This window comes from Orbicella franksi, chromosome 7, assembly GCF_964199315.1.
Source record: "Orbicella franksi chromosome 7, jaOrbFran1.1, whole genome shotgun sequence".
Taxonomy (NCBI): Eukaryota; Metazoa; Cnidaria; class Anthozoa; order Scleractinia; family Merulinidae; genus Orbicella; species Orbicella franksi.
The window spans coordinates 12,043,344-12,057,376 of NC_138151.1; the positions used below are offsets into that span (position 1 = coordinate 12,043,344).

General features: G+C 39.3%; 1 protein-coding gene across 1 annotated transcript in view; it reads left to right on the forward strand.

Annotated features, from left to right (window-relative positions):
* The first annotated feature begins 17 nt into the window (after window positions 1-17).
* LOC145493830 (protein unc-80 homolog) overlaps window positions 18-14,033 on the forward strand; it is a 50,077-nt gene continuing 36,061 nt past the window's right edge. The window contains exons 1-12 of the mRNA XM_081473303.1: window positions 18-277; window positions 3,250-3,301; window positions 4,049-6,275; window positions 7,030-7,388; window positions 7,756-8,133; window positions 8,902-9,276; window positions 9,541-9,895; window positions 10,668-11,590; window positions 12,207-12,345; window positions 12,753-12,861; window positions 13,261-13,333; window positions 13,708-13,963. Of these exons, the coding sequence (XP_081329429.1) occupies window positions 183-277; window positions 3,250-3,301; window positions 4,049-6,275; window positions 7,030-7,388; window positions 7,756-8,133; window positions 8,902-9,276; window positions 9,541-9,895; window positions 10,668-11,590; window positions 12,207-12,345; window positions 12,753-12,861; window positions 13,261-13,333; window positions 13,708-13,963 (5,341 nt within the window). The 5' untranslated portion in view covers window positions 18-182. The remainder of the gene's footprint in view (window positions 278-3,249; window positions 3,302-4,048; window positions 6,276-7,029; window positions 7,389-7,755; window positions 8,134-8,901; window positions 9,277-9,540; window positions 9,896-10,667; window positions 11,591-12,206; window positions 12,346-12,752; window positions 12,862-13,260; window positions 13,334-13,707; window positions 13,964-14,033) is intronic.

Genomic DNA, 14,033 nt, shown 5'->3' on the forward strand with positions numbered 1-14,033 from the left:
GTAAATAAACATGGCGGCTGATAGCAGCTGATACCGAGGATGTTTTGAATATTCTGAAGTGGTGTTAAAATTTTTCTCAGACATCTGTTCCTGAAACATCTTCAGGGATGGCATTTAATGGAAATGTTCTTCGTTCGGATGGTGTAAGTGGCTCGAAACGCTAAGCCTGGACCTTTTCAACCATGGCAGCTGACAAAGTGTTCACTACGCGAAATTTTGAGGGCGAAAGACGGGCGATACCTTTACCTATTCAGACATACTTTTGGCGGCAAACAAGGTAAATTAATGTGTTGTCTTTGAAGAAAGCATCCGCTGCGCCTTTAACAAGATGGTCTATTCATAAGAACTCGTCAGGAAGGCCTATTTTCCCCTTGTTGATAAACAGATTTGATCGATCGATCGACTTGTCGCGCGTTGCGGCAATTAGTCAAAGCTGCATGTTCTGTAGCGATAGCTGCTTGTTCTTTTGGTTATAAGACATCCTAACTTAGTTGTTATTTAAACGTTTTCTCGAGTGGTCTGACTGTTGACTGACTATCCGAGAAACGTCATTGTTAATCCTATTTAAAGGGAGTTCTTAATCCCTGAGTCTTCTGTTGTTATCTTTGCATTGAAAAATCCAACACACCGGGTTTACCATCATCTTAATTGAGCTTAATTAACAGATGTAGGTGTAGAATTCGACGACTGTTCTGTGGATTCACGTTATACGTGAAGTTTATGTTAAAAAGCGAGGCATTTTGTATTACATTGTATCTGATGGATATAACTTGATCTTAAAAATAACCGTACAAACAACGAGTAAAAATATATAGAGGATATTACACGGTGGCAAGAAGAAATGAATTTTATGTTCGAGTGGCAAGAACTATATCTCATGAGATTGCAGTGAACGAGTTAGATATTGTTCTTGCCATGAGAACATAAAATTCATATCTTCAAGTTAACATGTAACATTCTTTTTATTATATATAGACATACTGATGACAGTGTTTTTGATGATTTTCCGAAGATTTGCGATCACTTTCCGAAGATTTCTGAAAATTTTCCAAAATTGTTCTGAAGGCAGACAAATGTTTCTGAACATTTTCCGAACATTTCCGAACATTTTCCAAAGATTACCGAAGATTGCTGAAGATTGCCGATGATGACCGAAGAAGAATCATCCGAAGATGTTTCGATCATACACAAACAAATTTAAGTGTAGTTAAAGGGACAAGAGAAATATGTTATCAAAAATGATATCTTCACATGTGAGGATATCATATCATTTTTATCAATTTGTTACCACTCGGTATACCACTGATTTTTATATAATAAAAAGCGATACTACCCACCAAAACATCTAATAAGAGACTTATTATCCAACTGCTGTAGTTCATAAATTTATCAATGGAAGAGGGAGAGTGTGACAGTTTTGCTTGCGCACGCTGACCTGTACAACAGGTTTTCTACTGTACAAATAACTGTACAGTATTGCTGTATATTTGTACTGTTATTTGGACGGTATTCCCTGCAGTTGGATAATAAATACTGCATATTTACCGTATCCTCACTAGTGAGGGTGTTGATGACGTCATTTCTCACTTTTTCATGGTTGTATGCGCAAACAGTCAGTTTGTCTATTATAATGAAAAGAAAATTACATGGTAGCTTGGAAATACATGTATGAATTATATTTTCCCATGTTAAAAACTGTGTGGCTTTACCATTTGAAAACAATATTCATATCTTTGCTCCACCATGTACATGTTTCTTTATGTATGTTTCTGGTATCTAAACTCTATTGCACACATTCTTAGATGTATTAAGATTTGATTTGGGAACTTAAAACATCAAACCTGGTACATGTACATGTACATGTACATGTATGTATGGTAAAAGAGATTTACAATATAGATACAGTGATGTATCTAAAATTGAAGTGCAAATGTTTGGCTATAAATGTAAGATGTTTTTACTCAATTTTATCTATAGCAAGTACATGTAGCATATTGATTATACATGTACTATGGGTACAGTACATTCCTCCTGTGGTCAATTAGCCCATGTTGAAAACCTTGTTAAGATCTTGGATGATCTTGGTAGATCTTGGAAGATCTTGTCAAGATCTTACCAAGTTTTTTAATCTGGGAAACCCTTTGCACAAGGTGTAATTGATGTACTAGCCTGCCCAAAATTTCTCACAAGCTTGATCTGTTACTGTACTTCTTTAATTTGAATGTCTTCAAAAAGCCTCACTTAATTTGCAAGCTCTTTTGGCAAGCCAAGGACAGAATCGACTAGCCGAACTGCAAACTCCACTGGTGGTGGGTAACGATAAATCAAACTCTCGATTCAATCATAGTTATGACCGTTCGGTTTGATTCATGATTCTTTGATTCCATGTTTCGATTTTGGTTCAATTTTTTGCGTACCTTTCACGGATACCCTCAGTGAGTTATTATATTGTGAAATTAGAATTCAAAAACTGTGCGTTTTTGATTGATGAGCAAAGATGTATGCAGTTCGTGCACCATTTTGTATTGCTTGGTAAAAATGTTGCCCTTCTACCACCCTTTGAGAATTTCCAAATAAGGTAAACCATGTGTGACACGCTAATTTTCATGTTCTCAAACATGGCGATGAATGGTTTAGGGTTGTGTGTTGTGTATCGTGTTGTAAGAATATTTTGCATAATCAAATTGAAATAATTGAAATCGAAAGGCAACAATCGAAATTGAATCGAATTGCAAGGAATATGAATCGTTACACCCCTAAAGTCCACCAGCCCTAGGCTATTGGGCACAACTAAGTTCTATGCATGCTGCAGGAAGCACAGCAAAACTGTAATTTCACATTTGAAATTACCCGTCTTCCATCCTTCAAACTTGCATGTATACAATGTCTTGACTTACTATTCATTGTTTGTAAGGACTTCCCATTTCAGATCATGTGATGCCACTCTTCAGTGTTGTTTGTTTCAGATTTTATCATTGCTTTCACATGTTTGCATGAATGCATTATATTTATTAGGATCAATAAAGATGCAATTTTGCAGAGAATGTCACATGAGAGAGAAAAAAATATTCAGCTCTGTTAATTTAGAGGAAGCAAACGTTTTGACCAGTGTCTGTGAAAGCAAACATTGTTTTGCTCATATTAAAGAAAAAAAATTGATGCACATAGGAATAATGGTAGTAAGTACATGTAATTATTTGCTTTATATTTGATATATACCGGTAAATTCATATACATTTTCTTTAACAGTCAACTACTGAAGCCAAAACTTGTGAGAAGAAACTATGAGTCTGCCTGTGTAGTAAGTAGTCTGGATTTTCATTGTGTTATCAACTTTTTTGTGTTGAAGGCCATGAGAATGCATCTTAATCCTGTTTTGCATGTGTTATTTTATGGATGTTTGGAGACACCAGTTGGCCCTCCTGAAGTACATTTACTTACATGTATAATAAAATATAATAATACTGCCTCTAGATTGAGGTCAGGTTATGACTTGTGAAATGTTGGTCTTGGGAGCAGTTACATTTGTTGACTTTTGAAAGCGGCTGTAGATTTGAATATATTCTGTCAGCGGTTACCAGTTTTAATTTACACTGAGCATGTAGTTGAATATAGCTAAGCTTGAATTGTTTGGAATCAAAGGAAATCAGTTCATATCATTATTAGCAGTTGCATCTGCAAATTATGTACATGTACATTCACAACTTTTTGTTATGGACAGTATTATTATATTAGTAACTACAAAATTGGTCTGTAAATTTTCAAGCTGGTGTTCAGGTATAAAGCAAATAAAATAATTGGAGAAAATTCAAAGCAGAATTTAATTTTAAAACTGCTGTTCAGTAATTCTCAAGACATGTAATTCATTTGTTCCTCTTCAAACATCATGGACTACACCTTTTTCTTGCCAATTGTGCATGTAATTATATAGTTCTTTAAGCTATCAGTAGTTACTTAGAACTTGAAAACTCTGTAAGTGCAACTGGTAGCTGAAACTTTTTTAAAAAAGTTGTTGAGTGACATAATATCTGCTTTTTTTCCATTGTAGTCCTTTGAACGCATTATTTGTGAGAACAGAATTCAAGACCTTCAGCCCAGTTTGGCCACTGCTGTTAAAAGCATCAACAGATGGCATCTGATCCAGTCCTCAGTACCTTACATCCTACAGTGCTGTTCCTTGCTCCTTTCAAACAGGGGCCGCCTAGGTAATGTTGATAGACTTGGTAATGCCGAACGTGAACTGTTGTACACGCTGCACTGGATCCTGCTGGAGGCACCTCGTGTCTGTTGTGTTGTAGACACTGATAGCCTGCTGTATCCTCTAGCCACAATAGAGCAGTTTGTTCATGAGCTCACACCTCATGTTTACCGCATGCAAGAAAGTGACCTGACCTTTAGATTAGAAAATGGAGTGGCCATCTGGGGACCTCTTTGGAAACATGAGAAGCCATTGATAACTCTATTCACCAGTGAAGTGATTACAAAAGATGCAGAGCCTGACATCGATTCTCCCTCAGTTGTTGAATCAGATCCAGAATTTTCAGCTGCTACCTTTTTTGATGTTGCTGTTTTGAAGTGTTTGTCATCAACAGGTTGGGATGAGAATGGTGTTGTGTGGGCACTGCGTTACCTAGCTGCCTATCTTAAGAAGGAGTTTAACCTTCCTGATCAAGAAAAAGGCGGAGAGCCTTCAGGGGAAATCCAAGTTGATATTCCTGTCGATGGGTCATCATTTGGAAGTGACAATCCAGACACCAAGCCTAAAGATAGCTCAATACGGGGTGATACACCAGGAAGAGAAATGACAAAATCAGATGGAGAAGAGTTGGATAAAATCACTGGGAGTGACGCACCAAATCTAGAATCTGGGATTTCCAATGACCCAGAGAAACTCTCAGTGTGTGCGTGTCAAGTGGAAAGCGATGTCAAAGTCAGCATTGTTATGAGAGAGAATCAGGAATCTGCTGTTTCTAAAGGTTTTGAAAATTTGCAACTTGCTCTTCCTCAAAGTACAGCAATGGATGGGGAAGAACAAAGCCTGCCATCACCATCTAATGACCAAGGGAATACATGTATCTCTGGTGGTCTTGATGGAGAAAGACTGACTGCCCCAGGACTTGAGCGTACAGGCTCAATAAAGTTTAGAATAAGGGTGCAATCTTCCCCAGGGTTTTCAGCAGGGGGAAGAGTATTGACAGCTGTAGCCTCACCAAGTAGAAGTGCTTCCCAGCATGAGCTCAAGAACACAACTGATGATAATTTCCAAGACATTGCTGACAACAGAACATTTCAAAGTCCCAAAGTTTACATTAAACCATCCAATACTCTTTGTTTACCTTCAGTGAGTACAGAGGATGCAAATTCATGTAGGCAAGACAGCGGAGGTCCATGGCATCTTGAAGCTCAAGCAGACGAAACTACCAGCAATGAAGTTTCAACAATCAGGTTTCCTTCTGAAACCCCACTGGAGGTTCACCCAGTAAAGTCATTGGACACTGCCATTTTAAGCCCTAATGAAAGTGCTTTAACTGCGCCACACTGTAATGAGCAAGCTTTCTCAGGGCCTGGTCAGATGCATCTAGTAAGTAGTCAAGAATTAAACATTTCCTCTGAAGTTTTTGAAAGCAAAGTTTCATATGAATGCGAAGTCCAAGATTCCCGAACAGTTGCATTCCAAACAGAAGGTGGGACAACAAATGATCAGTTGAAGGATGCATCACTTTACAAACGTCTTTCAGAACATGCAAGCTCAAGTCATGCAAGCAGCAGCTCAGTAGAAAGTGAAAGCCAGCCATTATTAAAACCTTCACCACTTGCCACAGCACATGTAAAACCCTTAACTATTCAGGGTTCTCTTGATACTCCACGAAGCAGCATCAACCGAGACTCATTCACAAGAACAGACAGGTATTTTGTCTTTCCAGGTGCAGCTGACTACATCACTGCTGATGGTAGACTGAGTTCTCTGGTGATTCTGCAGGCCCTCAATAGCATCATTCGGGAGAACCCTTCATCCCTTGTCTGTGATGCTGCCATCACTGTTCTGCAGCAATTAGTAACAGTTAATGAGATCAAGAAATCAAAGAAAAGGGGGAGTTCTATGGAGATTGACGATAGGACTGTTGCCGAGACACAGGCAGTGGGCTTCAGGAGCCCTCACAGTGACAATGTCCTGGGTAGACTGAGAGCCAGCTTTTATGGAAAACCCCCAAGCTTCCTCAGCCTAGCAATGGGTTGTTTGTTCAGTCTTGTCAAAGCCCTAGGATGCCCTTTAGGTAAAGTAGTTCATTTCAAGAAATGTAATTAAGACCCTTTCATGGTTTCTATGCCATGTTGCTTGGGAGGTAAAAACAGCAAAAATTGTTAGTAGTGAATGTATGGGAAAAGTTAAAAGTTTGATGCCCAATAAGTTACTAAGGAGTGATTGACTTTCTGAGTATTTTATGAGTTACAAGAAAAAGATAACCAGCAGAAGAGTTTTTGGTCAAAATTAATTTGAGGAACATAAATCTGCTGTGAGGCAAGGAATTGCAATTGTTATAATTTTCCCTGCAAATGTCTCTAAATTTCTCATGCATTGCAATCCAGTTTTACAGACAAATGTATACATGTAGAGAATAAAAGCGAGGCTTTTTCCCTCAAATGGGATCAGTAAATTCTTCTACCTGGAGAGTATACTTTAGATCTTTAGTTTTAAATTTCTAGTAAATACTTCAGACCTCCAATTTTTCATGAGTTGTTAGACATTAGTTTCTCCATTTCGCCATACATTAAGATTTACTGTTAGTAGTTTTTGCCATGTACAGTGTATGCCCCTCAAACAAGATGGCGTCAGAAACCTGAATAGGTCTATAGCAAGGCTTTTAATTGATTGTTTTAAATTTTTGAACAATCTTACACGTAAGCTTCTTTTTATGTATTGGCTGTTTTGTTGTTTACAGCAAGTTTCCTGGAACATTATCAAAACAAGGACAGAGTCCTCATGCTCGCAGGATTGATTTTGATTCAGTATAATAATTACTGTTGCAGGATGTGGAGAAGGCTGTCGTGGGATCTCAGGAGATCGACTCCGAAATCTAGCTAATAGCCTGCTCTCCCAGCTTTTCCGCAGTGATGAAGCTGCCTTCAAAATGTGGCTCCAACAATTTGCCAGATTAGAACCCCATGAAGACCTGGTGGATTTCCTTCATGCCTTGGTTGGCTTTTGTGAGGAAGAGCAAGAGCAGTCAGATGATGAGATGGAAGCAGTACCAAAGTCAGGAACAAGAACCAGGAAGAAGAGCCTTTTTACCTTGCCAGAAGGTGTAAATGGTGTCATTATTGGTGGTGTTTTTAAGATATTAATCAGTAGAGTGGCAGAGATGAATTTCTTTGACCTAAAAAACTTGGTGAGTGCCACTGTTTACTATTGTGTATTTTAAGGTATATTATTACTGTTAATAGAAACTTCTTTGAATTTTGTCTGAGTAACAAGGCTGTTTCACCTCATAAAAAAACGGCTCAAATTACTGTAGGAGTATGTAATCAAAGTTTCATACAATATTGCCCAAACAATTCAGTTACACCTCAGTTCGTACCAACATTATTTTGTCCTTTGCATTTACATCTAAGTACACTGAGTACAGTAGACTGGATCTGAAAGTCTGATACATACACGTGTAGTTATTTTAATTCACAGCTTGCCATTACATGTATATACATGTGCATGTATGTGTACTTCATCCTAACCTTGCAGTGGGTTTATTTTCACTTTAGACTTTTTATGGTGAGTTGCGTCAACTTCTAAGGTATGTGAAAGAGTCATACGGCAGTATTTTCTGGAAGGTTGCCTTGAGTGGACTTATGGACTCAGCATACAAAGAAACAAAGGACCAAGCAGATGTCAGCAAAACCCCTGAGCAAGAATCAATAGCTAAAGGTGCATGGACAGTTGTCCAGAAAAGAGTCACAGCAAGGGCAAAAGTTGAGAGGACTGCAACTTATAAAGCCAAGCGCATGTTTCTACAGAAGTTTGCACGGGTTACAGCAGAGAGTTCTGAGAGTAGCAGCAGCTTGTCACAAACTCCAAAGTCACCGACTGGTGCCAATTCTAACTCCGTGGAGACAGTATTGTCTCCAAGAAGCAAGAGAAAGGTAATTTTGGTATGCAGTGTTAGTAGTAAAATGAAGCAACTGTGACAGATGACAGTGATCTTTGCAGTTTACACGATCATCTCCAATTAAAATTTGCCTGATTACTTGTAAATACAGATATGTAAGTCTATGAAGTGTGAAGCATGCAAGGAAAACTATTTTGAAATAATTGGTTATTGCACCATTTTGAAAGGAAGTGGTTTAAAATTTGTTTCAAACTGCAATCACAGTGACTGTCATAGAAATGTCATTTTATAAAATATTTAATAATTTTATTTGATAGTGTTCTCTATGTTATTTCAAATAACTTGCATGGGTCAATACGCGAAGGATTTCTCATAAGTTCCAAAGACTGTTATCAAACTGATAAATTGGGTAAAGAATGTAGATTAAAGATTTCAAACACTCATTATGATCCATCAACATGACTTTACAGTATTTCAACGACATTGTAACATGTGCCAAGATGTCCAGTGAAATTTAATACTGGGATGATCAGCACACTATATCTCCTTTCATGTACATTGTGAATACTATTTCCAAGCAGACAGTGAAGTAAAAGTAGTCAACCTCACTTACCTTTAAAATTCTCCATGAAATATGTCCAGCTGTGCAAGATGTCAACCTACTTGTATGATAGATCGATACTGCAATTTTAGTCACATAGCAGAGTTTACGGAATGTCTGTCAAGGTTAGGACTGGTTGGGTAGAGCTCATTATGTTGTAGAATTAACTCCAAGACTTGTAACTGTTAATGAATATTGCAGATATTCACACTTGGTACATGGAGAAAGCAAAAAGCTGTGGGCACACCTTATGATAGTGATGAAGACTTGTTGGATTCTTCTGAAGCTCCATCTGAGCATCCGCCATCAACCACAAGGCGCAAGCTTCTCAAGTCTAAGGCTTCAAGTAGGAAGAAGCTAGACGACATCTTCCCGATGGCCAAGAAAGGGGAAGGGTTGCTAAGCTCCTTCAATGAGCCCTCACTGCCTATTGACATTGTTGTGCATGAATTTGAAACTAAACCAGTTGACATAGATGCCCTCAGAGCCGGCATGGTCAGGTTTAGGTTTCTCCTTCATGGAAGTCAACCTGGCTCTGTGCCAGATCCTAAGATCTTAGCATCCATGCTGGACTTGGTAAGTTTTAATTGACTTTACCCATTGCAGGTTGAACTGAATGCCAAGAACCCAATAATTATTTCAAACGGTTTTGTTGTCATCAAATTTGGGCTTCAAAATGTTCACATCAAAAAGGATTTTATGATACTGTATGTTTCTTTCCAGGCAATTTTAAGTTTCTTGCACATGGCTTAAAAAGTATCATTGCCAACTGTTCTGTGTAATTGTCACTCAGCAGTACAAAGTATATGGTTAAGCATTCAAAATAATATTTTTTTCCAGGAAGCACCAGCTGTAGCCAGAGCATGTCTTCTGCTTGAGTGCTGCATACTTGTTCACAAATGCAACCAAGGGGAATGGCCGCAGTGGTTGCGAGGCAGTCTCCCTTCACTGGCCCATCGTCGAGGTGGCCACTCTCCAACTACTGGTTCACCATTCATGTTTGCTCAGCGCCGCAACCTTGTGGCCATGCATGATGCTGGTGTCTTGTTTCGTGCTTGGGGTGTAGCATTGGGAAAGAAACTGGAGCAGGTCTTGGCAAAAAAGAGGAGAACGATGCTGCCATCCATTGAAGAAGAAGGTGGAAAACCGATCATAAGAGATGAAGAGGATGTAGAGGAAGATTTCCTTGATGAAGGTACAGTAAAACTCTAATCACCAATGCCCAGAGTTATGTTTTATTAGGATACATGTATGATCAGGGGACTCCACTGATACAATTCTATGGAAACTGATCCTGTGATTCCTGATATGTCGTAGTATTAAATACATGGAACTGTTGTAAGCTGTGGTGGAAAAGTCCATGAACACGTTGTTCTTCACCCAAATATTGTACATTTTCATGTAGCAAGATGTTGATTAATTGTTCTATGAATTGCTAACCAACACATTTCTGTCACATTGCCAACCAACTTAGACTAGCTGGTAAGAGGAACCAAGGGTCTGTAATGAACCTTGGCACATTGGAAGAGTAAAAAAAAATATCAGAATTGTACACTAATTCACTTCATGATTCATACCACTCGTGAATCATCTTAAATGAGTCAAAATGCAAACTATTACTACGTTTACCTTTCTTCTGTATGGACATCTCATGTGTGAATAAAAAAAAAAAACAATATTTGGAATCGAGTACATGTAAGTGATGCTAAGTAAAAATCTTTGACATACCACAAGTCAAAACTATAGTGTGTCAAATTTAAATGTTTCATGGATTACATCATGTGTTACATAAAACAATGAAGAGGTTAAAAAACTTATTGCAAGTTTTAGTTGTCTTACTGATCCATTTTTACCTTTTGCAAATTAAAGCCTGATGAATTCACAGTTGAGGACACTATTTATCTTACACATCTCACAGCTTGAAGGCTAGTAACTTGTGTTCTGTTACATATTTTGTTTCCCCTCAGCAACCTTGAATGAGTCTGTGAAGGTCTGTCCCTATCCAATTTTAATGATTGCCTGCCAACTTCTACTGGAGATAACAGCCTTCTTACGTGAAAGCCATGGTCTGTACTCTGTCAGCAAGCCTGTCTCCAGACCCTTGCATCGTTTTGTTGCAGGCAGAAAACGACCAAGTGTGAGCAGTCACAGACGATCCACTGCATTTTCCCCTGAAGTGCAGCAGCGTCGTTTAAGTGGTATAATTGGCAGTGGTCGTAGACCTAGCGTGTGGAGTCAATCCTCTCTGCAAACTGATTTTCCTTCTAGTCCCAGTAGAACCTTACAGGAACCACCAATGATAACTGTCTCTGGAACTGATCCTAGCAAACCTGAGACAGATCATGATGGAAAGAAAGAACGACGGGATAGTGCTGAACGAGCAAGAAATCGTCAGAGTCTGTATTTTCCAAGAGTCAGTACTCAGCACTCACCCAAAACAGCAAAACGGGTTGCCAAACGCAGTGCTATAGGTGGGGAAGGGGAGTCAGTGAGATTTAGATCAAAATCTACCAGGTGTGATGCCAAACATCTCAGTGTGGATGCATTGATGCTTGATGAAGACGATGAGTCAGATGATGAGGATCCAAGTCTTAACCTAACCTGGCTGAGTTCAGTTATCCAGTTAAACAGCCAGACTGCATTCCTGTGCGATCATCAGGGGCCCTGCCCAATCAACTGCCATCAGCGTCAAAGCCGCAGCTGCACTCGGATGGTGAGAGCGTTGAAGACAGTTTACAGTTCCTCGAACAAGCAAGATAAGACTTCTGACAAGCAGACAGGTAGAGGGCGTGGCAGTCCTCTGATCAGTGCACCACAAGTGGGCACTGTGGAGCAAACATCTAAGAAGGACAAAGCCGATGTAGATATGATACAGTATATATCATCAAGTGTAAGTGAAATCACTGTTATTGTAACAGGCTTTTACTGGCAAAAACGTGAGGTGAATTGATCAATTGTTATAGTTTTGGCATTCATGATTGTATTGACCCATTTACCTCATTAATGCACGCAGACCCGAGACTCAACTTCATTTACAGTTCTACACACTGTGTTTTGTTTCTTTTCAAGAAAACAATAACTTACAGATTATGGGAATGTCAATGTTTGATCTACAGAAGATTTGGACATACATTTCTCAAACTCATCAATAATTCATCTTGAGTTTAAACAAAGGAAATCATGTCCGTGACAGTGTTTGGATATCTGATCTTAATTAGCATAGATTTTTACGATTTTATTTCTCCGTTTTCTCCTTAATTTTGGTTTCGATTGGGAAGATATATCAAACACTCCAGACAGTGTGGCCACATTTCCAAACACGTCGAAGTTCGTCAAAAATACTCGGCTACGCGTCGTTTTTTCAACTCTCTTCTCGGTGTTTGGAAATGTGGGCAAACACGGTCTTTGGTGTTTGATATTTTACGTACCAGTCCGTGCTCAGGTCAACAAACTTAGTGAACCATTTTCCTGTTCTAACATTCATTTGCTTTCTCACCTGACTTCAGATTGCAAGTTTAACTCACTGTCCATTCTCAGTCATTGCAAAGGCTGGAACAGTCATTGACACTAGTCACCTGATGGAGACCCTTCCTGTGGTTTGGGAACTGCTGCTGGACGAAGATCAACAGCTGGTGTCATCTGCAGGTAAGCCGCTGAACAGAGGGCAAAGCCGTTTGAGGACTGATGCAAAATATCTTTAGCTCCAAAGGGACCTTCAAGAAAATAGTCAGATTTGTTTCCTCTGCAAGGATGAAGAGAAATAAATCCCTCAGTCGCAATTCTTCACTAGGGGCAATCATTGATTTAAGCTCACTGCTGTTATACACCATGACTGACAGGAATACTTCCGGTTTCTGAAATTTCATTCAACTCAATTCTAGCTGTTATGAGAGACTCGCCGTTTGCAGCTCATTAATTCCGACGGTGATCATGTTGAAAGAGCATTGCCTTGTTAAATTATTCTGTCATCAACAAAACAGACCTAAACTCAATCCACTGGGTGTAAGGAAATGACATTCTACTTCCTTTACATGTTGTGTTTTACTGTTTAGCTGCAGTCTTTCTTCTCACTGGCATTCGTCTGAGAGACACAGTAGAGCAAATGTTACACAAAGAACTTATCTGCTCCGATGCCAATGAAAGAGTCAAGTCCCTCCAAAGGTATGTGTGTGTAATATTACATTTGTTGTATTACCCAGACACTCAGACTGATAATATTATGTTGACTCCGAGAGGGAGCTGTTCCAACAAGATGTACTCTGGAATGTGTTATAGTGTTGGCTTGGCTTCTTTAACTGTGCAGAATTCCAATGTTGTAATAATCGGTTGTAGCCTTACAAATGGTCATTGACATCAAGTCGCAAGAAATGGCAATTAGGTCGTGGAAAAGCCTTAGCTGAAATTCTGCTGCTTCTGCAAGTTCACCCCATGAAGAGGGAAGTGTTTTCGTGGGGTAATAGTGTAGGCTTATCCAGACAGCGTATGACTGTGTTTATCGAGTCTGGAGAAAGTAAAAATGATATCCTGGGTTTGTGTTGATTACAGTATGTTCAATTGTAGATTTGAGGTTCTTTGGCAATCCAGGTATCATGCTTGGCCAAGACTTGAAGAGGGAGCAAGAGTGATTTTAAAGGTATTTATTTTTCTTGACAGCAGAATATTAATATAATTGCATGCTTTTTTGTTCTTGAGAGCTGCAGCGGCTTGATGGTCAGTATGGTGACCAAGAGGTCTGAATGCTGATCTTGTGTTATTGGGCAAAGTACTTAACTGCAAATAATGGATGGTTGCTTCCTTGAAAACATTTGGAACCACAGTAGCCAGTGACAGGCGTCCACTCCATCTGGGGTGAGATACAATAGGGTTACTCACTTCATGCTGTGTAAACTACAGATGAACACCCAACCACTTACTAGGTATCGCCAGGGGCAAAGCAAGCATTGGGTGTGAAGGGGATTTGATGGTACATATTTCACCATGTATTACGTTTCATCTTTACTCATGAAGGTACCACCACCAAAAATTGACTTCACCCTCCCCTCGCCTACTGTGTGTTTGCCGTTAGGCCACCCCCCTGATTGCCCTTGGGATGCTCGTCTCATCTTGGAAGAACAGCAAGATAAAAAGAAGCAGGACAAGAAGAAGATCCCCAACAGTGGAGCTGAATTGAAAAAACAGCAGGAGAGATCTGAATTTCTATTGCGAGCTGTTCCAGTGTCAATGGAAGCAACAGTTGATGTTAATGTTGCAGAGGACGAGAAAGGTGAGCTGATTGTACCGTAATTGTCTCATTGCTGGATATTCACAACAACAACAACAACAATAATCTTTAT